Source organism: Monodon monoceros, unplaced genomic scaffold (assembly GCF_005190385.1).
Source record: "Monodon monoceros isolate NGI ecotype Baffin Bay Population unplaced genomic scaffold, NGI_Narwhal_1 Super_Scaffold_7, whole genome shotgun sequence".
Lineage (NCBI taxonomy): Eukaryota > Metazoa > Chordata > Mammalia > Artiodactyla > Monodontidae > Monodon > Monodon monoceros.
The window spans coordinates 95723501-95747536 of NW_021703784.1; the positions used below are offsets into that span (position 1 = coordinate 95723501).

The 24036-nt window shown below is 47.4% G+C and overlaps 1 protein-coding gene across 2 annotated transcripts; it reads left to right on the forward strand.

The window, feature by feature from the left end:
- Window positions 1–7301: 7301 nt before the first annotated feature.
- SERPING1 (serpin family G member 1) lies at window positions 7302–19253 on the forward strand. 2 transcript variants are annotated; one of them, XM_029208329.1, is made up of 8 exons: window positions 7302–7377; window positions 7904–7978; window positions 8768–9221; window positions 10674–10808; window positions 12669–12872; window positions 13069–13208; window positions 17116–17317; window positions 18742–19253. In XM_029208329.1, exons 2-8 carry the CDS (start codon window positions 7928–7930, stop codon window positions 18993–18995), a joined length of 1440 nt encoding a protein of 479 aa, XP_029064162.1. In that variant the 5' UTR covers window positions 7302–7377; window positions 7904–7927; the 3' UTR covers window positions 18996–19253. The 2 variants fall into 2 exon arrangements, with proteins under 2 accessions (XP_029064162.1, XP_029064161.1); XM_029208328.1 differs by lacking the exon at window positions 7302–7377 and having other exon boundaries at window positions 7853–7978.
- Window positions 19254–24036: the final 4783 nt, after the last annotated feature.

Sequence of the window (24036 nt, forward strand, 5' to 3'; positions counted from 1 at the left end):
GATCCCACATGCCGCCGAGCAACTGGGCCCGTGAGCCACAGCTACTGAGCCTGCGCGTCTGGAGCCTGTGCTCCGCGACAAGAGAGGCCGCGATAGTGAGAGGCCCGCGCACCGCAATGAAGAATGGCAACACTCGCTGCAACTAGAGAAAGCCCTTGCACAGAAATGAAGACCCAACACAGCCAAAAAAATAAATAAATAAATTTATTAAATATATATATATATATATTCTCTATATATGTATGTATTTTGGATGTTGATAGATAGATAGATAGGGAGAGAGAGAGAGAGAGAGAGAGAGAGGGAGGGAGAGAAATTTATTTTAAGAAATTGATTCAGGGACTTCCCTGGTGGTGCAGTGGTTGAGAATCCGCCTGCCAATGCAGGGGACACGGGTTCGAGCCCTGCTCCGGAAGATCCCACATGCCGCGGAGCAACTAAGCCCGTGCGCCATGGCCGCTGAGCCTGTGCTCTGGAGCCCGCGAGCCACAACTACTGAGCCTGCGTGCCATAACTACTGAAGCTCGTGCGCCTAGAGCCCGTGCTCCACAACGAGAGAGGCCACTGCAGTGAGAAGCCGGTGCACCACAACGAAGACCCAATGCAGCCAAAAATAAATAAATTAATTAATTTAAAAAAAAAAAAGAAATTGATTCACATGATTGTGGAGCCTTGGTGAGTCCCAAATCTGATGGGATAGGCTGGCAGGCTGGACTCAGGGAAGAATCGCAGTTAGAGTCCACAGGCTGTCTGCTGGAAGAATTTCTTCTTGTTTAGGGGTGGTCAGTCTATGTTCAGTTAAGACCTTCAACTGATTGGATGAGGCCCATCCACATTATGGGGGTGATCTGCTTTACTCAAAGTCCACTGACTTAAATGCTAATCTTTTCTGAAAAAAAAAACAACCTCAACAGAAACATCCAAACATCCAGAATAATGTTTGACCAAATACCTGGGCACAATGGCCCAGCCAATTTGCTACGTAAAATTAACCATCACAAGGTCTAATACAACAGTTTTATAAACCGCTATGAAAGTTTAAATTGGTAAAATCACTTTGGATGTGGTAGAAAAATTGAAGGTGCTCACATCTTTTAACTCAGCAACGTCGGCCCTAGAGAAACAGGCCACACGCACAGGTATATTCATAAATGCATTATACAGGAGAGCCTGAAACTGGAAACAAGTGTCCATCAATACTAGAAAGGATAAAATTGTGGTATATGAACATAAAGGAATTCTATAGAATACTGAAAATGAACAAACCACAGCTGCATGCACTGATATGGACAAATCTTAAAAGCGTAATGTTGAGTGAGAGAAGCCAGATGTTTAAGAATACATACTGCATGATTTCATTTATATAAACTTCCAAAATGGGCAAAACTAACGATATTGTTTTTTTTGCGGTACGCGGGCCTCTCACTGCTATGGCCTCTCTCGTTGCGGAGCACAGGCTCCAGACGTGCAGACTCAGCGGCCATGGCTCACGGGCCCAGCCGCTCTGCGGCATGTGGGATCCTCCCGGACGAGGGCACGAACCCGTGTCCCCTGCATCAGCAGGCGGACTCTCAACCACTGCGCCACCAGGGAAGCCGACGATATTGTTTAGGAACAGTGACATAGGTGGCAAATGTATAAAGAAAGGTAAGGAAGTAATTACTGTAACATTCAGACCATGGTTTCCTGTAGGGAAACAGAATTGTGATTGAGAGGTGAACAGTGGCTGCTTATGGCTTGACAATAATAATCTATTTTTTTGAACAGGGTTGTGGTTACATGGATGTGAACTGTATAATATTTTGTTAAATTGTACATTTATTTTATGTAATTTTCTTTATGAATTACTCTTTATAGTTTTTTTTTTTTTAATGTTACAGAGACACTGGGCAGCCATGGCAGATTCCTTGTGCATTATGTGTCTCACCGGAAAACGAAATGAAAAGTCTAGGTGGGCCTACAAGGATGATTTGCTCAAGAACGAACACCCGCCTTGATGTAAAACTCCATTCGTGAACGCGCAATTTATGACCACTCTAACGGGAAACAAAAATGATTCCTTTTTCTGGAATTTATGAGAAATTAGTCATCACCACTCAAAAACTGCTACCTTTTCAAGCACATTTTACGTACTTTTCACCTGCCTTACTTAATCCTCAGAATGGCCCTGTAGGGGAGACAGCACAACCCCCATATTAGATTCTGAAACTATGACTCCCCAGAGACATTAAGTTCCCCCCGGACAGTTAATAAGTAGAAAAACAGGATTTGACTCCAAGTCAGTGTGACTCAGAGGCATATATCCTTTGCCCTCTCTGCACTGCATCTAATCACACACGGCCCTGGGTGGGGTGGGGGATGTGCAGCCCCTCTTCCAGATGAAGAAAACTATCACTTGTAGCAGATAAATAGTTGGATGACGAAAGATACTTACATGGTTTGTAGGGCAATTACATATTAGAGGGTGGCGCATAGACAAGTCCTCGGTCGGGTAGGTGACCACGTGGGCTGCATGTCCAAAGAGGGCAGTGCTAGGATGTTGGCTTCCTGTCCCCTTGTCAGGCATGGATGAATGAGGGACGGAGCAGGTGAGCTGGCTTTCCTGGGACTGGGGCGGGCACTTTTATCCTCAGGAGCAGTGCAGGGAAGCAGAAGCAGCAGGTCAAAACAAGAAATCATAATCTGAGGACTTCCCTGGCGGTGGCGGTCCAGTGGTTAAGACTCTGCACTTCCAATGCAGAGGATGCAGGTTCGATCCCTGGTCAGGGAACTAAGGTCCCAGATGCTGCAAAAGAGAAAGGAAGGAAAGAAAGAGAGAAAGAGAGAAAGAGAGAAAGAGAGAAAGAGAGAAAGAGAGAGAGAGAGAGAGAGAGAGAGAGAGAGGGAGAGAGGGAGAGAGGGAGGGAGGGAGGAAGGAAGGAAGGAAGGAAGGAAGGAAGGAATGAATAAATAAATCATAATATGAAAGGAACCAAATTCACAGCTGAGTAAATTGTCCAAACCTGGGTTTTCTATCCAAAAAGGTGGCAACAGAGAGCTGGAGCCAAAGGTTACAGGCAGGATTGTGGCAGAGAAGCCAGGTAAGCTGCTGAGTAAAAGAGTAAAAGTGGGCAGGAGAGAGGGAGCCTTCTGGAACCAGAATGCAATTAGGGGCCTGGGAATCAACCCAAATGCCTCTCAGTGTGAGATCAAAGACATAGTTTATGATACATCCACACAGTAGAATACTGGGCAGCTGTAAGGAAGAATGAGGTACAGCTGCCTGCGACGACATGGAACCATGTCCGTGACACTCAAGTGAGAAAAGAAATTATGGAAGAGTAATAATTACGTGTGCAGGAGAGGTGGATATAACTTCATAAATAGAGAGGAGGGTCTTGAAGAATACACTTGCAACTGTTACCAGCAACTGTGTCTGGAATAACTCTTCATTTTATAAATGTCTGGATTGTTTGAAAATTTTTACAAAGTACGCATGTGACATTGTAGTGATAACTTTGAAAACATGATATAAAATGTCCTTAGAAAGAAATAAACGAGGAACTTTTCTGGTGATCCAGTGAATAAGACTCCTTGCTCCCAATGCAGGGGGTCCGGGTTCGATTCCTGGTAGGAGAACTAGAATCCCGCACACATGCCGCAACTAAAGATCCTGCATGCCTCAACTAAGACCTGGCGCAGCTATAAAATAAATAAATATTTTAAAAAGAAAGGAAGGAAGAAAGAAAGGAGCCCATTTAGGACACCCATTAGGAGTCACCATCTGTTTCTGTTCTACCCAGAAAAGCTTTGTATTCTTTGGCCTTACAGGGCCTTCAAATAGGTTGTGAGTCTGGGGTTTGGGTGTTTGTTTCTCAATAATTATTTGGATCTAATCCAGGTCTTTGTCTCTCACACCCCACTACCTCCTACCGGTAGACTGACAGGAAGATGAAAATCGAGGGTTATTTTATTTTATTTTATCGTGATAACACTTAACATGAGGTCTATCCTCTTAAATTTTAAGTGTACATTGGTGTGGGCTATAGGTACGATGTTGTATAGCAGGTCTCTAGAGCTTGTTCATCTTACTTAACCAAAGCTTTTTTTTTTTAATATTTATTTATTTGGTTGCACCGGGTCTTAGTTGCGGCATGCATGTGGGATCTAGTTCCCCGGCCAGGGATCGAACTCAGGCTCCCTGCATTGGGAGCATGGAGTCTTACCCACTGTGCCACCAGGGAAGTCCCTAACCAAAGCTTTATGTATATTGATCAATAATTCCCCATCCCCACCCCCGACCCATCCCTAGCAACTACCATTCCGATCTTTGACGTTATGTGGGTGTGTGTGTGTGTGGGTGTGTGTAGTCGAGTAGGTGGTGTGTTGCTGTGCATACATAAGAGAAATGGTTGGCTCATGTCACACACGTCCTAGGTGAATTTGCACACCTGGTCTACCTGGTAGGGCTAATCAGAAGAGATGTTTCCACTTCACTCTCATCTCTCCCAGACAAAAAATATTTGCATCTTTTCCTTTTTGGCAGGTCAACATCTGACATTACAGATTCTGGGCGCTGATCTATAGTAAATAAGAAATCAAAGAAAATTTTATTCTCCTCGAATGGTATTCCTCAGCCAGGGTTCTGAAGAGAGGATTGAGCCCTATTGCCCAAGACATTCTTTGTACGTAATCATTCGACCTCTCTCTGCATCTATAGTGGTACTAGTTGTGCGCTATCTGTGAGAGAAATGAGGAAATAATCACCCAAATGATTCTCTGTCTTCTGAGAATCTGGTGACCCTAATTCTTCTGCCCAATTTCCAAGGTTGGGGCAATTTTTTTCAGAGGAGAAACTACAGGTGTACAGATTTTGAGAAAGCGTTTCACCCACAGCAATTTGTACCTTCTGTATCTGAGGATTCACCCAAGAGGAAAAACCTGATAAAACACTCTGAGTACAGGGCTTCCCTGGTGGCACAGTGGTTGAGAATCTGCCTGCTAATGCAGGGGACACGGGTTCGAGCCCTGGTCTGGGAGGATCCCACATGTCATGGAGCAACTAGGCCCGTGAGCCACAACTAGTGAGCCTGCACGTCTGGAGCCCGTGCTCCGCAACAAGAGAGGCCGCGACAGTGAGAGGCCCGCGCACCACGATGAAGAGTGGCCCCCACTTGCCGCAACTGGAGAAAGCCCTCGCACAGAAACAAAGACCCAACACAGCAAAAATTAATTAATTAATTAATAAACTCCTACCCCCAACATCTAAAAAAAAAAAGAACCTCTCTGAGTACAGAAAGAGCTTTAGTGAGAACTCATCCACACCAGCAACCCCTGGGAAAAGTCATGTACACATATGACATGGAGAAAGAGCTTCCTGTGGGCTTATCCCTCCTCACCCATTGGAAGGGAAGGTTCTAATGGCAGAGAAACCCAGGACCTGCCCCCAATGGTGGGGAAAGGATTGAATTCACAACCCTAAGCTGATTGACTATCGGATCGCCCACACTAAGGAGAAATTGTGCAAACACCTGATTAAGTCAACCTCAGGCCATTCACTTTGAGGACAGGGCTTCAGCTTCGCTCCAGTTTCATCAGGCAGGACAGGATCCACAAAGCAGAGACACCCTCTAAATGTCCAGAAGAGATGGCTTTGGCCAGAGAGCTGAGATGCCTAAAGGAGGTCGGGAAGACCTCTCCACTGGTCCTGGTCCATGCTGAGACTCTGGTCCACGGAGCACCACAGTCCTGCAGCCGGACACAGGATGTTCACTCTGCTGCTGGCTTTAGGCTAGCTCCTGGCACGTGCCAGGAGGCCATATATAAATCCTGTTAATACAGGATTTCGGGCTCAGAGAGATGTGGTCCACATCCTGGCTCTGTCACTTACTAGCTGTGTGATGTTGGATGAATCAAATAATTTCTGAGTGAGTCTCATATTTTAAAAATTTGATTTCAGGTGGGATTAATATTAGCACCCACTTCACTGGTGCCATGAGAATTAATGAAAGGATGAATGACGTTGATTTCCATCATCTTCTTTTTGTTTGGCTGACCCACAAGTTCGAAGGCCCCACCTTGGGCGCTGGGGATGGAGAAGTGGCACTGTGTGCGCAGCTGTTTCAACCATGGCACTGACGTGAAGGAACTTCCCCATGACTTTGGAGGTTCCCCAGTGGTTGCAGGGAATGAAGTACCTGCAAAGCTGGTGTCTTTGTCTTTTCCAAAGACACCCCTCCCCACCCCCAAGGAACCACACAAATATTCTCTCTCGTTTCTGTCCTTGGTCATCCCCTTAGAGTAGCAGTTCTGGCGCTAGCAGCCAACTTTCCAGAATGTGCCAAATAGGACAGGCCCAGCAGTGAGGTGATCATAGAACCTCAGAGCTGTATCAGGTCATCAGAGATCACCTTGTTTTGCAGAGGTAGGGTTGCCAGGTTTAGCAAATAAGACACAGAATGTCTAGTTAAATCTGAATTTCAGATAAAAGACCCAAAACTATTTTTTTTAGTATAAGTAGGCCCCATATTGTGTGGGGCATATTTCCAAATAAACTTTTTTTCGTTTATCTGAAATTCAAATTTAACTGGACTTCCTGTATTTTATCTGGCAACCATGAGAGGGGAGCTAGGTGCTGAGAGGGAAAACAACTTGCCAGGGTCACACAGCAAGCCAGGTCTCACAGCCAGGTCTGTTGGCTCCCAGGCCACTCTCTCCCACCCTCAACACATATAGCCCAGCTTTGTGTTTTTCACTTAAGGTGAATGCTCGCTGGACTGGGTGCTTCAGATTCCTTGTCTGTTACAGAATGGAAGAACTCCGGGTTTCCAAGAGGAGAAGCAGAACACCCATGGAGGAGAGTGGGGGTGAGGTTAGGACCTCAGGAGGTCCAGTCCAGCCTTATTTTCAAGTGAGGGCTCTCCAAGTGAGCCAGCCACTTAAGGCTCTTAACTATCAAATGGGCACAATCGGGCCTATTTCCAAAGGGTTACTTTGAGGATCCACTGAGATGAGCAATTCCGGGAAAGCTGGTTGCTTGTGAACTGTGGAGAACATTTTGTGTCTGTGCTGTTTCTATCATGACCCATAAAGATGCAGGAGGAGGCTTGGTCGTGTACAGCTGAGAGCTGCACCCAAGCTTCCCCACCCCCCGGCTCCCAAGGGGCTTTGGGCTAAATTCCCCGCCTGGCTTACGAAGCAGTATCCGTCCCATCCTGATTTACGGGAAATCACACCAGCGATCAATCAGCCTTAATTTGTAACTGGGCAGTGTCCTGGGCCAGCCAATAGCTAAGACCGAACACCCGCCCCCACACCGCCCCCCCACCCGCCCCGACGGTGTGTGACTATCCACTTAGTCTGCCCTGAAGCTGCCCAGTGACCGGGAGTTCGGCGCAGGTTTGGTGCTGGGGAGAAGGGTGTCGGGAGAAGGAGGTCTCCTCATGCTCATCTCCTTTTCCTCCACAGTGCCTCGCCCCCCCCTTTATCTCTGCAGTCTCTGTTTGCTTGCTTCCTCTTAAGACCTCTGCCTCCCCCTCCTTCCCCTCCGTCTCCTCCCCCAGGGCTGTTGTGCCCAGCCCCCTCTGGACCTCCCCTCCTAGCAGGGCCCCTGGCCTCATTGTTTAGCAAAAGCAGGACCCTCTGGATGGAACAGATGGACGGAGACCCGGGGCTGGGGGGAAAGGAAGGGCCAGCCGGTGCCGGGAAAGGGAAGCGGTTTGGGGAAAACAAAACAGGGGGAGGAGCCAGGGAGAAGGTGGCCCCGGCACGGAGGAGGGAGGGGGCGGGATTCGCAGAGAGGGGTTAGGGACGCGAATGGAATGGGGGCGGGCCCCGGGGTGGGGTGGGGCGGGGCGGGGCGGGGTGGAGGCCCCCTAGGCCCGAGGCTCGGAGCTGGCACCGACGACGGTGGCTGGCTCTGCAGGTCTGGGCTGACGTCGCCGCCCAGATGGCCTCCAGGCTGACCCCGCTGACCCTCCTGCTGCTGCTGCTGGCTGGGGTGAGTGACCCCTTCGTGAGGTGGGGGAGGGGCTGGGGGGGAGGGGGCTGAGGATTAACCCTTCAGGCTCCGGAGAATGAGGAGAGCTCCTCTTGGGCTCAGCAAGTGTGATCCTAGCGCCGGAGTTCGTACAGAGCATGGGAAGAGCGGGATTCAGACCCACGCACGGTACCAGCTGCGGTGGCCTTGAGCCAGTCACTTCTCCGAGGCTCCCTGTCCTGATTTACGAAGTGGAGAACAAAGCAGAAGGATCAAAGAGGGGAAGGAGATGGGCAGCATTTTGCGATATTAAAAGCAAGGGGTTGTTGAGGAAAACTGAGCTGCGGAATGGAGGTTGGGCTGCCGAGACCTAGGCTCTCCGCCGTGGTCTGGGAGGTCAGGGCTAAGGGATGAGCCCAGGACAAAGGTGGGTGCCTAACTTTGGCGTGTGCCTTCGGTGTATGTGTGTGAAGCTGACACTGGCAGTGCCCTTTGAGATGTATCAGATGATGTGGTAGTGATCAAGGATCTGGAATCAGACCCAAGTTTGACTCCTAGTTTTTCCTTCCACTTGCCTTGAGACCCTGGGCTAGTTACTTAATTTGTCTCAGCATCAGTTTCTTTTACCAGTGAAATGGGATAATACACGCTTTCTCTGAAGGAATTACTGGTGGTGGCTCCAGGGCAGGCCCCTCTGCCACCAGGCTTTCCCAGGAATAATTCTCTGGTAGCCCACCTTCTCTTCTTGCTTTGAGTGTTTGAAGGGGACTGTGCCTCATAATAAAAGAAAGAAAGTCTCTTGAACCACAGGATAGAGCCTCCTCAAATCTGATTGGTATCAGCCCCGTGGATCCAGAGAGCTTACAAGGAGGGGAAAGTGAAGGAGATATCCCCAAAGGAGATATTCCCAACAATGTATCCATTAAAGACACCGAGGGCTCTTCCACGCTGCTGAAAACCAACTTGACCATCGAAACAGTCAATACCACCCAGCCCTTCAACCAGTCCACCACCCAGCCCTTCAACCAGTCCACCACTCAACCCATCCAACCAACAACCCAGGCCACGACTAAGCCCTTCTGCCCAGCGCCTGTCACCTCCTGCTCTGACTTGGAGAGTCATTCAGCAGAGGCCGTGCTGGGGGAGGCTTTGACAGATTTCTCCCTGAATCTCTACCACACTTTCTCAGTAATGAAGAAGGAGGAGACCAACATTGTCTTTTCCCCGTTCAGCATCGCCAGCCTCCTCACTCAAGTCCTGCTCGGTAAGAACCTGACTGAGTTCTCTCCAGGTTATGTGTTAGATGTTCGCATGAGGGGGGTATGTATCCAGATACATGCACAGCTATCTATGCCTCTGGAAGGAAGCTGTAAAAATGGGCTACATTGGGGGTGAGGGAGGGGAATCTTTTTATTCTGGAACTTTCTTTCATTTAACAATGATGTAATAGGCACTATTGCTTATAAAATCCTATGGACTGTACAAGGACATATAAAATAAGGTCTGAGCCACCAATCATGGTTCAAGGTAAGGCCATAAGGAAGATGAATGATAAGAGAGAGATGCAGAGCAGAATCATGATAATGCTGCTTCTTAGCTGTGTGACCTTGGGCAGATCAGTTAACTTCTCTGAGCCTGAGTCCTTCTGTGTAAAATGGAAATGGTTGTAGTGACCTAAAAAAAATAAAGCAGATAGCCCAGTGCCTGATGTGGTAGGAGGTCAAAAAATGTTAATTCGTCTGCTTTCCTGAGAAATCACAATCAAGTCCCCTGGGGTAATTACCCTAGGAATGGCACCAACAAAGTGCTACAGCAGTGGAAACAGCTGTCACTCCAAGGGGGAATTCCAGGAAGGCTACTAGAGACAATACAGTGAGCACATAAGAACCTTTCTTCTGTAGTCCCAGAATCCTAACATCCCTAGCCTGTACCCACTGGATGCCAGTAGCACCCCACCGCCCAGTTATGACAGCCAAAATGTCCCCACATGTGGCCAAATGTCCCCTGGGAGGCACATTTCAACTGATTGGTTTCAGTTAATTTTTTTATTGCCCAAAAGATATGGCTTGAGTCTTTTCTCCATCCTCCAGTTATTAACTCTGTGATCTTAAAATGAGTAGATTACTTACTCTCTTAAACCTCAGTTTTCTCATCTGTGTAACGGGGATAGGAACTGTCCTTACGTAAAAGGGTTATGGTGAAGAGTCAATGAGATAACATGGGGGAAGCACTTATGAGGCCTGGAATGAAGTAAGTGCTCGATACATTTTATCTATTACTGCGCAGAAGATGTGTACAATAAGTATTCAATAATGAAAAACGGAAAGGGTATTGAACATGCATCCTCTTTTGCGATTTCCTGACGTCTCTTCTTAACCATAATCTAGTGTCCCTGCCTATAAGGCGAACCTTTGTAAACCTGAACCAACTAAATAATAGGTCCTGTGGACTGGGCAGTGACTGGACCAGGCTTTGGATGACGAGTGGTATTAGAGTTAGGTAGGAAAACGGAGGAAGAAAGTATTCAAAGCCCTAGAAAATCCTGTGATTATTCATAATTCCCCCACCCTTCTCTTTCTGACATTATCTTCCCAAACACTTCTGGCTCTGATGATATGGGATTCCCCCCATTGCAGCCTGGTCCCTCAACCCTGGTCCCCAACGGCGGTTTTCCACTCCTCCTGCAGTTGCCCCTTGTCTCTGCTGTTTGTTGTAGGGGCTAGAGGAGAAACCAAGGAAAGCCTGGAGCGACTCCTCTCTTACCCCAAAGACTTTACCTGTGTCCACCAGGCCCTGAAGGCCTCCAGGTCCAAAGGCTTTACCACAGTCTCTCAAATCTTCCACAGCCCAGGTGAGTTCCCCGGGGAAGGATGGCAGGTGCTGAGCTGGGTCCTCAGGATTTTGATGGAGACCCAGCACTGGGGAAAGAGAGGACAGAGGGAATGTTAGAACTAGAACAGGGGGATGGAATGCAGAGCAGGTTGGGGCCTCAGAAATATCAGGTGGCTCCTGGGAGCTGGATAGGTCCCCTGGTGAGACCTTGGACAAGTCATCTGCATTCATCAACTCCATCTAAAGTAAGAATAGCTTTCTGCCGCGATGAAGAGTGGCCCCGCTTGCCACAACTAGAGAAAGCCCTCGCACAGAAATGAAGACCCAACACAGCAAAAATAAATTAATTAATTAATAAACTCCTACCCCCAACATCTTCTTTAAAAAAAAAAAAAAAAGAATAGCCTTCTGCATTCAGTAATAGAGAGGGCTGGAGAGCTTTAGACATAAAATAGACAAAAAATGCCTGTCATTCCCTGGTGGTCCAGTGGTTAAGACTCTCGTCTTTCACTGCTGTGGTCACGGGTTCAATCCCTGGTTGGGGAACTAAGATCCTGCAAGCTGCAAGGCCGAAAAGAAAAGTTTGTTAATCTGGGTCAGGGGGTCTTGGGACTCCTATTCTTTGTACTTTCGTGTTATGTGACTTTGTTGTCATTTATGTATATTACATTATTAGGTAGGTAATCAGAGCAATAAGCTTCCAAAATGACCTAATGCAGTTCTTTCAAATTTTGCTCCCCAGAGCCCTAGGGTTCTGCAGAGCTGCTGCACAAGTCCTGGTGGGAGTAAGGAGTTAGGGAGGCTGAGTGGGAAGTGAGGTGTCACTTCCTGTGAGAGGGAGATGAAGCCAGGTGGGCTTTGAACTCCCACCAGCCTCAACCAGAGCCCTTTTGTATTGTGGGCTTCAGACATGACTATATTTGAAACCTCAGTTCTGCTGAGCTTAAAAATTACAAATTTAGTGTGATTTTCCTCTTTGAATAAGGAAAAAAATTTCCCTGTCTTTTATTTTTTTTACTATAAAAGCAATGCTCATTCATTGTAGAAAACTGAGAAAATATTGGAATTCCCTGGTGGTCCAGTGGTTAGGACTCTGTGCTTCCACTGCAGGGGGCATGGGTTCGATCCCTGGTCGGGGAACTAAGATCCTGCATGCCGCTCGGCGTGGCCAAAAAAAAAAAAAAATACAACAAACAGAAAAATAACCTGAGAACATATAGGAAAGAAAAAAGAAAGAAAGAAAGAAAACTCACCTATCACACCATTGTCTAAAAAAAACCCCAAAAAACCCTCTTTTTAGAGATGGGAAAAATATGGCTTAGAGGGATTCAAGAAATGTTGCATTTACTTATTTGCTATAAATCGGATTTATCCTCTGTCTTGCTAGGTTGGTGGAAAATACAGCTGCATTCAATATTATCTATTTAGTCCAGGAAAAATTTCTCTTTCAAACACTTTTTTTCTTTAGTGGACCTGGGCTTTGGAGGGCAAAACCCAGGAAGTCTTGTCACACACCTTCCAGTGAGGCTGAAAAGCAGAGTCTGTTCCCTGTTGAATTAAGGGAAGAAAAGAGGGAAAATACAGGCAAATGGAAGTTAAGATCTCAAAGAGTTACCTTGCCAAGCCGTGGTCCCATGGCAGATAGAGGCAGTTAAAGCCTGGGATGAGTTTTTCGGCTCTTAGCTCAGGATTTGCCTTCTCTGGGTCTCACTGAGCACATCAGTAAGAGGACTGGGCTGGACCCCTGCTCTGACATAGTATGTCCATTGGAGCAGAAAGAGTGATGGGAAACAAGCTCCCTCTCCAAGCCTGCTCTTGAAAGGGGAGAGAGTGTTCCAGGATCTCATGCCTCCCTCTCTCAACCTGCTTCCGCTGCCAGACCTGGCTATAAGGGACACCTTTGCGAATGCCTCTCGGAGCCTGTATGGCAACAGCCCCAAAGCCCTGGCAAATGACAGTAAAGTCAACTTGGAGTTCATCAACGCCTGGGTGGCCAAGAAGACCAACCACAAGATCAGGCAACTGCTAGACAGCCTGCCCGATGACTTCCGCCTGGTCCTTCTCAACGCTATCTACCTGAGTGGTAAGGGGGCTCTGGACCAGGGTGTCTTCCCGTCCTGAGTTCCACCTTCTCCTCCTGGCTTAAAACCCACTCAACCCCAAGTTCCATGACTGGATCCCATGGTACCTGCCCCACCCCTTGCTAACAGAACCTTTAACTCCGCTTCATCCTCTCCCCACCTGCATTAGAGTAACCCTTCCCCCACTCTTCCCTCTAGCCAAGTGGAAGACAACATTTAACCACAGCAGAACAAATACGAAGGGCTTTTACAGTGGATCCTCTGTGATAAAAGTGCCCATGATGAATAGCAAGAAGTACCCTGTGGCCCATTTCACAGACCCGACTTTGAAGGCCAAGGTAAGTTCTTGGCCCTTCGCACTCCTGTTTCAGAGCCTCTTGCGTATCCTGACTTTCCTGCTGTGGCTCCATCGGTGTGGGGCATAGCCTTACCCTTAATTCATCACTTCAACTGCTTCTGACTCTATTTCCACCCTATCTTTTCTCCTTCTCCCCCTCTCCAGCCTTGGCCGAGGCAGGCATTATATATTTGAGGTTGGAAAGCAGGATTCTAAAATTTCTTCATGCATCTCTACTGCATTGAATGGCAGAAAGTGAGTGGTGTTCCTATTCTGTGCCTCTGTTTCTCTTTCCAGTCTACCCACCAGTAGGCCCTGCTGGCTTAGTAAGTCCTCTGTGTGTGTACGTGTGTACGGCATGCATCTGTATGTGTACACATGTCTAGGTATATCCATGCATTCATGTATGTGGTAAGTGCATGTGTTAAATGGCTTAAGTTCCTTAGCAGAAATTGAACAGTATGATTTCAGTGGATGAGGAGGGAGGGAAGAGAGAACATGGAGCCCAGAAGATTCTAGTTAGTAAACTCTCTCATGCCCGATGACCAGATATTTCTGCCTTGTTAGGACAGCAAGAGACAGAACTATGAGACAGCAAACAATGGGAGATACCCAGTGGCTTGGTAGCAGTCTGAGAAATAGAGGATCTGTTCTGGAACATGCCAGGCTTGTTTCCACCTCGGGAGCTTTCCCTAGCTTTTCCCTCTGCCTGGACGCTCTTCACTCAGCTTTTCACATAACTTGTTCCTTCTGCTCATCTGGCATCAGCTAAAAGGCCACCTTGGTGGAGACGCCTTCCCCCTCCTTAAAGTACCTCTTCCTCACCCTGTAACATCATCCTGTTTTTGTTTTTGTTTTTTTTTTAATTTTTTTTGTGGTACGCCTGCCTCTCACTGCTGTGGCCTCTCCTGTTATGGAGCACAGGCTCCGGACGCGCAGGCCCAGCGGCCACGGCTCACGGGCCCAGCCGCTCCGCGGCATGTGGGATCTTCCCGGACCGGGGCACGAACCCGTGTCCCCTGCATCAGCAGGCGGACCCTCAACCACTGCGCCACCAGGGAAGCCCATCCTGTTTTATTATATCCATGGTACTTACCACTATCTGAATTATGTTGTTTACTTGCTTATTTGATTGCAGTATTATCTATCTCCCTGAGATAGTCTCTTTCCTTGGGATCAGAGACCTTACCTCTTTTTTTGCCTACTATATCTGAGGGCCTAGAACAATACCACATATAATAAGTGCTCATTATGTCTGCTGAATAAATGAATGAATTCAATGGAAGATGCGAAAGGGAGCAACTCCCTTAGTATGAATGGCTAGGAAGACGTCACAGAGGTGGGTACTTTTGACCACTCTTAACCATTCATGCACTTTTCTACCCTTCCATCCATCCGTCCCTATCCAATGGCTTTGAACATTCCCAGCTATTTAACAGAACCAGAATACATGCATAAGGCAGAGAAGACTGAATACATATGGCCGCTTCAGGGCATCACTCGAACTCAGAGTATATGGGGGAGAATATCAACGTGAGAGTTTTTTTGTTTTTTTTAATTAATTAATTTATTTATTTATTTTTGCCGCGTTGGGTCTTCGTTTCTGTGCGAGGGCTTTCTCTAGTTGCGGCAAGCAGGGGCCACTCTTCATCGCGGTGCGCGGGCCTCTCACTATCGCGGCCTCTCTTGTTGCGGAGCACGAGCTCCAGACGCACAGGCTCAGTAGTTGTGGCTCATGGGCCTAGTTGCTCCGCGGCATGTGGGATCTTCCCGGACCAGGGCTCGAACCCGTGTCCCCTGCATTGGCAGGCAGATTCTCAACCACTGCGCCACCAGGGAAGCCCCAATGTGAGGATTTTTTAATGGCAAAGAAGGAGTTTCATGCAAAAAAAACCCACTCCTTACAGTTCCGTGGGTTTTAAACAAATACTTGATTTAATATATTCATGTTATAAATTCAAAATCAAAGTTTTACTTAAGCCTTTAAATTTTTAGCTGAATTTGCTACATTATTAATCATAATATTTATATAAAACACTAACTTTCATTTGTTCTTCAATTAAGCTATTTTGAACCGATTAAACTCCTTTAAACCATTTGTTTCATTTACAAATATGGTTAATTAATATTCCCCTAAGCATTTTGCGCTTATGTATATACTTTATAAATACTTCATACATTTGATATACGTGATTTTCTCTTTTAGCATGTCAGATACCTGACAGAACAGAATTACAGCCCTGCTTGGCCATATCTTGCTAGCACCTAAAGCCCACTTGTGAATTGAAAATTCAATCTGAAGAGTAAATCAACTTTCAGTCAACATCTCAACATCATTCTCAAACCAAATGAAATTATCCCACACCTTTTTGTTCAAAAGCATAAAACTAGCGTGTCTGATTCTCTTAAAAATTATAAACACTATTTTAAATAACAAACACAGATTGCTCTGAACTTATCACCTGGTGTTAATACTACAGAGTTGGCTTATTTTGTTATTCCCATACTTCATTCTAAATTTTCCTGGGATTTAAAGAGTATTTACCCAATGAAGGGGGTTAGGTTTACCAACCCAGGTATGCTGAGGTTGTTGGCTTGAAAATTCAAGACCACAGTGTGGTAATTTTTTGGTCACAGAGGCAAGGTCTGTACACAGGACATGAAGGGTGTGTACTGCCAGATGAGTGTACCCTGTCTAGAGCCTCTGTCAACAGGTATCCCCATGTCCATGCTCTTCAGGTGATAAATCAGTGTACAACCTGCTTCTTGTGGACCATTTTTTCAATTCCAACAATAGATTGTTTTCAGTTAATTTCTTCATTGCCCAATTGAATTCTGCATTCTAGATTATTCTTGTCCATCTCTCAACCTCAACCATAATGCCATTTCAGTAATAATCTCTTATATCCTATTAGTTTCTCAGTCCTGGCACTATTGTCATTTTGGGTTCGATGATTCTTCATTATAAGATGCTGTCCCTGGCATTGTAGGATTTAGCAGCATCCCTGGCTCCTACCCACTAGATGCCAGTAGCACTGTGAGCTCCTGTTTCTGCCAGCTCCAAACATTGCCAGATGTCCACTGGGGGCAAATTTGCCCTGAGCTGAGAACACCCCTGTATTGGACTTGTGGGTCCTGCATTTCTCTCACACTTCTATCTGGCCATCAGTTGTAAGTCCTTCTAGTGAAACTAACTGAAAAGGTAGGCTAGGATCAGCTTGTACCCAATCTTGAATGCCAGACCAAGAGTTTATACTTAATCTCGTAGGCAGTGAAAAGCCACCAAAAGTCTTTGAAAGGACGAACCTGATGACTGTGGTGGTACATTATGTACATTATATACTTTATGCACAACGTACTTGAAAGGAACTGGGCTCAGAGAGATCACATTGCTTGCCTGTAGTGCATAGTTACTCATCAGTAGAGTCAGGATGTGATGCTCAGCCTGTGTGATCAAAACTCGTGCTCGGACTTCCCTGGTGGCGCAGTGGTTGAGAGTCCGCCTGCCGATGCAGGGGACGCGGGTTCGTGCCCCGGTCCGGGAAGATCCCACATGGCGCGGCGCGGCTGGGCCCGTGAGCCGTGGCCGCTGAGCCTGCGCGTCCGGAGTCTGTGCTCCGCAACGGGAGAGGCCACAGCAGTGAGAGGCCCGCGTACCGCAAAAAAAAAAACAAAAAAAACTCGTGCTCATTCCTCTGCCTTTCACCAGCACAGGGTTAGACCAGCACTGTTCACCCAGCTGGCATCCTCCTCTCATGGCAAAGCCTGGGAGCCTAGTTATGGCTGCTGCTTGTTGAAATAGTACAGACTGTAGCAGCGGACTGAAGACCAGCCTCGGGACACAGAGGGTAGGAGCCAGGAGAGAGCTGGGGTAGGAAGACTGACAGTGTGCTTGTCTTACTCTCCAGGTGGGCCGTCTGCAGCTGTCCCACAACCTGAGCTTTGTGATCCTGGTGCCCCAGACCTTGAAACACCGTCTTGAAGACATGGAGCAGGCTCTCAGCCCCCCTGTCTTCAAGGCCATCATGAGGAAGCTGGAGTCGGCCAAGTTCCATCCTACTCACCTGATGATACCTCGCATCAAAGTAAAGAGCAACCAGGACCTGCTGGGTGAGCCCTGGCAGGACTGATCCTAGGCCATCAGAGGAGAAGAGGTTGTGATAGTGGGCTGGGGGTGGAGGAATTCCGTGAATCCTCTCATCCGTAATCTCAGGTTGCCCCTCAATCCTCTGATTATCCCACTGAATCGTGGAGGAAGCTGAGACTCAGAAAGTTTGCGTGACTTACGCAAGGTCCCTTAAGCTGGTTAGAAGTGAGCCAGGGCCCCAATATAGGTCTACAGCCATCCCGACTGTTTCCATTGCAGTCCCTTGTGACATAGACCCTGGGAACAGGTCACCGAGGTGGGAGTGGATGCTCCTCCCTCAGAGACATGTCATAAAACTCAACCACCCCACAGTATATACAAGAAGCTCTCTACTAAAAGGGTCTGGAGGCTTCTGAGTTTAGGGGAGTCAACAGATACTCTGTTTCCTAACCTTAGACCTCACTTCCTGATCTTTGATGTCATGTCCAAATATATCACTTCATTTTCTGTTATAGAACTTGACTTCCTAATAGATGACCTTGTATGACCCTTGTCATACAAGGGTATGACATCACACCCTTGTATGTGACCTCATTTGAGAACATATGTCCTCTTTCCAATACATTACCTCACTTCCAAGGGCCTTGTTGATAAGGAAGCAATGGCATCACTTTTCAGGGTTTTGGGGGTCGGGGGCAAGGCTTCTCACCACTTGAGAGAAAGTGGTGGTTGGAGTGAAGACGGGCCCACTGTTAGAGGATCCCATGAACTGGACCGGAAGGCACATTATAATGCGATTATAATTTGATAAACAAGGAGGAGGAGGAGAAAGAGGGAATTGGAACTTGGGACAAACCCAGAAAATTCAGGACAAACGTCTCCAACAGCTGAGGGTTTTGTGCTGGGTTTTTTTTTAATTGCAGTATTTTAAAAAATATTTTAAATTAGTAATTTTTAATTTAACTTTTAAAATTTTTATACAATTTTATGTTTTATTTTTTGGCTGCATTGCGTCTTTGTTGCTGCACGCGGGCTTTCTTTGGTTGCAGCGAGTGCGGGACTACTCTTCATTGCGGCGTGCGGGCTTCTCATTGCAGTGACTCCTCTTGTTGCGGAGCACGGGCTGTAGACGCGCGGACTCAGTAGTTACAGCACGTGGGCCCTAGAGTGCGCGGGCGTCAGTAGTTGTGGCGTGTGGTCTCAGTAGTTGTGGCACACGGGCTCAGTTGCTCTGCAGCATGTGGGGTCTTCCCAGACCAGGGCTCGAGCCCATGTCCCCTGCATTGGCAGGTGGATTCTTAACCACTGCGCCACCAAGGAAGTCCCTTTTGTACAATTTTTAAAGGTTACTTTCCATTTACAGTTACTACGAAACATTGGCTGTATTCCCCGTGTTGTACAATCGTGCTGGTCTTTGACTTATTGTTTTTCTCTGGTTATGCCCTAGAATTCTTTGACTTTACCTACAACATGAACCTGTGCGGGCTGACAGAGGACCCGGATCTGCAGCTTTCTGCAATGCAGCATCAGTCCATGCTGGAGCTGACAGAGAGCGGCGTGGAGGCGGCTGCAGCCTCCGCTATCTCTGTGGCCCGCAGTTTGCTGGTCTTTGAAGTGCAGCAGCCCTTCCTCTTTGTGCTCTGGGACCAGCAGCACAAGTTCCCGGTCTTCATGGGGCGGATATATGACCCCAGGACCTGAGACCTGCGGGAGGCCGACCAGGGCAAGCCCTACCCCTCTGGCCTCAGCTCTTCTAGTCGCAGCCCTGCTGCTGCCTGCCTGGACTTGTCCCCAGCTGCCTCCCATCTCAGGTCTGCCCTCCACCTGAAGGGCTCCCGTGGGGTCTGGTGAGGGGACCTGCTTCTATCATCCCTTCCCTGTGACTCTCCAAAGCACTTTTTGCAGCTTTCTCTGGTACAAATACAGCAGACTCTACAAATAAAACCTGGCAGACCATGACTTCCTCTCTCATTTGCCTTTCAACTTTAGAGGACTAGGGCTTCTGAGGCCCCTATATCGGCTATAGCTATTGCTGTCACAAGTCACTCCAAACTTAGTGGCTTAAAATAGCAACTATTGATTATTTCACATAAGTCTGGGGGTCAGGGCTGAGTGGTCTTGCTGATCTGGGATGGACCTGGCTGACCTTCCCTGGGCTCGCTCATACATCGGTAATAGTTGGTGGGCTGGTTGGGGATGACTGATCTACGACGGCCTCAGCTGGAACACCTTGGCTGTCCTCTGCATGTCTCCGGCATCCTTCCAGCAGTGCTAGCCTGCAGTGGCAGAGTTCCAAGTGAGGAGTCAAAGATAGGCAGTCTTTTTCACACCCTGCACCTCTGCTTGCATCACGTTTACCATTGTCCCATCAGCCAAAGCAAGTCACATGGCCAGACCCAGAGTTAGAGTGGAAAGGCCCTACAAAGTGGCAGGGCAGAGTCATTAACTGGGGGCTTTTCGTGCAATCCATTTATCACAGCCCTTATCTCGCTTATTTGTTTGCAACAACTGTGACAACAGTAATAACAGTAGCTAACATTGTTGGGAACTTACACAGGCTATCTGCTAAGAGCTTTGCAGACATTTAATCCTCAAAACAACTTTATATGGTCAACTCTAAACTTGGAAAGGCTGTCTTGCTCAAAGTCCTGCAGTTAGATGGCAGAACTGGGATTTGAAAGCACATCCTTATGACTCTGAAGTCTAAGCTCAAACCCACTCTCTTCTATGTCTCTGCCTTTCTATCTTCAAGTCCTGCCTTTTCTTCATATTTTATTTGTTCAACCGATTGAGTACCTAGTATGTGTCTGGCACTACGCTAAGCACAGAGGATATAAAGATGACTTAAACCTAATGTCTGCCTTTAAAACCTATCGCTTGGGACTTCCTTGGTGGTCCAGTGGGTAAGACTCCACGCTCCCAATGCAGGGGGCCCAGGTTCGATCCCTGGTCGGGGAACTACATCCCACATGCATGCCGCAACCAAGAGCCCACATGCTGCAACTAAGAGCCCTCCTGCTGCAACTAAAGAGCCCACATGCTGCAACGAAGGTCCCGTGTGCTGCAACTAAGACCTGACACAGGCAAAATAAATAAATTAAAAAAAATAAAAACAAAACCTATAGCTTGATGGGGGAGACAGATAGGAAGATTGATTTTTAACACAGAGCATTTTTTTTAGTCTCTGGAGATATTTCTTAATAAGTTTTCCTGGGGGACTTCCCTGGTGGTCCAGTGGTTAAGACCCCACGCTTCCACTGCAGGGGATGCAGGTTTGATCCCTGGTCAGGGAACTAAGATCCCGCATGCCACACAGTGTGGCCAAAAAAGAAGAAAAGTTTTCCTCATTTCCAGCTTCTACTCTGAGACTCTGATGCTCCAGCTCTTAGCCCTTCTATTTCCCTGTTTGCCGTCTTCTTCCTTCTCATCCTGTCTTTTTGTCTCAATCTCTTGTCTCCTTTCTTTGCCTCCATTTCTCCCCCACCGCCCCGGCCACTATGTCTCTCTCCTCTCCCATCCTTCCCCTCTCCTTGTTACAATGTTGTCAACCCAAACATGCTCACTGATTTCTGGCTTTAGCCCTTCAACTGCAGGTCTGGTCGTCCTTGCCCCCTGCCACTTACCCCCCGCTTGCCCCTCACCTCCCAGCTCTCTCACACACTCAGACATTCAGGTTCCCAAGCACAAACAGCCCAGAGGTATGACTATTTTCCCAGGACAACACATGGGGATTCAGCCATCAGTCCACAGACATTTACCAGGTATCTGATTTAATTTTCTAATAGTGTCTCAATTTAGGTCAAAGTAGTCCTGCCTGAAATGTTTCTATGGGGGGAGTGTTTTCCTTAAGGCCATCAGAGCCATTAGGATATATGCTTACATCACTGCAGCTCTCACCATAGGGACTTCTATAGAATCTGGCTTCTCTGTACCCCTCTCACATACCCTGGTGATAAGGAGAAGCAGGCATGGGAGGGCAGTGCAGTAACTGACCTAGGTGGATACTGCAGCCACACTTGCAGCTGTCTGCCCTTTGGGCTGGTTTCCTTCTCTATGGCCTGGGAGGGGTGCCAAGATCAGGGCTGAAGTGCAGGATCAGTGGTGACCCAAGCTTCCTTTTTTTTTTTTGGCCACGCCGCAGAGCATGTGGGATCTTAGTTCCCTGACCAGGGATCGAACCCGTGCCCCTGCGTTGGAAGCGCAGAGTCTTAACCACTGGACAGCCAGGGAAGTCAAGACCCAAGCTTCCTGTGTGCTCTTTCTAGATTATGCATGTTCTGGTTGAGGTCAGGGGTTTCTGAGAGGGGAAGAAAGAAGACATGATGGGTGTTCATGGCTTATCCCCTGCCCTGTCGTTCGTCTACTACTGCTTGCTTCCTGATCTTCAGACTGTGCTTCAGGACCCGGCTCTCCGTGTGGACTGTTTCTGGGGCAAAACCTTAGAATGGCAGGTCCCCAGCCAGAGGCCTTCCCTGCAGCTCAGTCTCCCAGCCAAGGCTGAGAGCCAAATAAGAATCACCCACACTTGATTTGTAGTTTGGTGGCCATGGAGAGACCGCTCACATCAGGCTTCATTTGCAGAGTGATCTCTGTATGTCCTTCCCTTCTCAGTCAATTTCTCAGGCTGCTGGAGAGATGCCAAATTCCCGTCTCGGGGGCTGGACTTACACTGAGCCTTATGTGAGGAACTGTTGAAAGCAGTCTCCTCTCAGATTCAGGAAGATTCCCCCCTCCTTGGGGGAGATCCTGATGTGATAAAGATGGTGCTCAGTGCCAACACAAAATCTGAAGGAGAATGTGATCTTGACCCATGTGCACAGAGCTTTACAAATTTTTTAACCCTCCTGACCATGCTGAGAGCCAGGTATTATTCCTGTTTGTGATGATAAGGAAGCGGAAACTCAGAAAGATTAAGTAGCTATCTAGATATCACGCATCTATAAATTGATCCCACATTGTCTGAATTCGAATGTACGAGGTGGCTTATTGGGCCAGGTGTATTTCCTTTCTACTCAAACTAGACTATAAACCAGATTTGGGACTTCCCTGGTGGTGCAGTGGTTAAGAATCCGCCTGCCAACACAGGACACATGGGTTTGAGCCCTGGTCCTGGAAAATCCCACATGCCGTGGAGCAGTTAAGCCCATGAGCCACAACTACTGAGCCTGCGCTCTAGAGCCCGTGAGCCACAACTACTAAGCCTGCATGCCACAACTACTGAAGCCCACGTGCCTAGAGCCCGTGCTCCCCAACAAGAGAAGCCACTGCAATGGGAAGCCCACGCACCGCAACAAAGAGTAGCCCCTGCTCGCTGTAACTAGAGAAAGCCCACGTGCAGCAATGAAGACCCAGTGCAGCCAAAAATAAATAAGTAAAATAAATAAATTTTTTAAAAAAAGAAAAATAAGAATCGCCTGCCAATGCACAAGACATGGGTTTGCTCCCTGGTCCGGGAAGATCCCACATGCCATGGAGCAAATAAGCCCGTGCGCCACAACTACTGAAGCCCATGCGCCCTAGAGCCTGCACGCCGCAACTACTGAGTCCGTGCCTAGAGCCCATGCTCCGCAACAAGAGAAGCCACAGCAATGAGAAGCCCGCGCACCGCAACCAAGAGTAGCCCCTAGAGAGCGCCACATCTAGAGAAAGCCCGCATGCAGCAACGAAGACCCAATGCAACCAAAAATAAATAAAATTAAAAATGATAATAATAAATCAGATCTGTGTTTTTTATGCCCTGTACCATGTGCCCCACCACGCCTGTCAAAGTGCCTTACATTAAAAAAAAAAAAAATCTATTAAGTGAATGAATGATTGAATGAATGAATCACCACATCCAGGTAGGGGGAAAGAGGAGATTCCTTTACATCTGGAAAGAGTAGAAAGTCTGAGAGTGAAGGGAATTTAAATATTTTCTGTTCTGAGGCTTCTCTTGTAAGAGGGCACGTGTCCCTTTTAGGGGGTTAGTTTGTTTAAAACGATAAACATTTATTTAGCTCATGAGTCACTGAATCTGTGAGGGCCTGGCAGGTTTAGGGTGGCCTTGATTGTGTGTCTGCTGGAGTCAGCTGGGGAGGTTAGCTGGAAGGTCTGATGAGGTTTGGCTTTGGGTTTGTACAGGCTCTTGCATATGGCTGGGACCTTGGCTGAAATGAATCAGCTCACCGGCTCTGCTCCATTTGGTCTCTCATTTTCCAGGAGGCTAGTCTGGTCTTATTCAAATGGAGGTTGCAGGGGTCTAAGAAAGTGGGCAGAAACACACAAGGCCTCTTGAGTCTGAAGCTAGGAAGTAATATAACATCACTTCTGCCTCATTCTATTGACCAAAACAAATCATCAGGCCAGCTTAGATTCAAAGCGTCAGGGAAATGTGTCCACATTTTTTTTTTTTTTTTTGGCTGTACCGCACAGCTTGCAGGATTTTAGTTCCCTGACCAGGGATTGAACCCAGGCCTTCAGCAGTGAAAGCACAGAGTCCTAACCACTGGACCACCAGGGAATTCCAGAAACGTGTCCACTCTTAAGACCTGCAGAGTCATTTTGCAAAAGGCATGCATATAAGGAGGCATGAATAACTGTGGCCATTTTTCTAATCTACCATAGTGGTCTTATGTATATGTAGAGAAAGTCAGCAACTTTCCCCAACAGCTTGCTACTCTGAGATTTTCCTTAAAGAATCAAGAACTTTTTGTCTGTATCATTATAACATTAGAAACAACTTATTACATGGAATGTCACGTTG

What these genes read in the sequence shown, in the direction of transcription:
- SERPING1 (XM_029208329.1), top strand. Translation starts at nt 7,928, where the DNA reads ATGGCCTCCAGGCTGACCCCGCTGACCCTCCTGCTGCTGCTGCTGGCT. An exon ending in TGCTGCTGCTGCTGGCTGGG is followed by an intron (nt 7,979 to 8,767) that starts GTGAGTGACCCC and finishes CTTGAACCACAG; the next exon opens with GATAGAGCCTCCTCAAATCT. An exon ending in CAACGCTATCTACCTGAGTG is followed by an intron (nt 12,873 to 13,068) that starts GTAAGGGGGCTC and finishes TCTTCCCTCTAG; the next exon opens with CCAAGTGGAAGACAACATTT.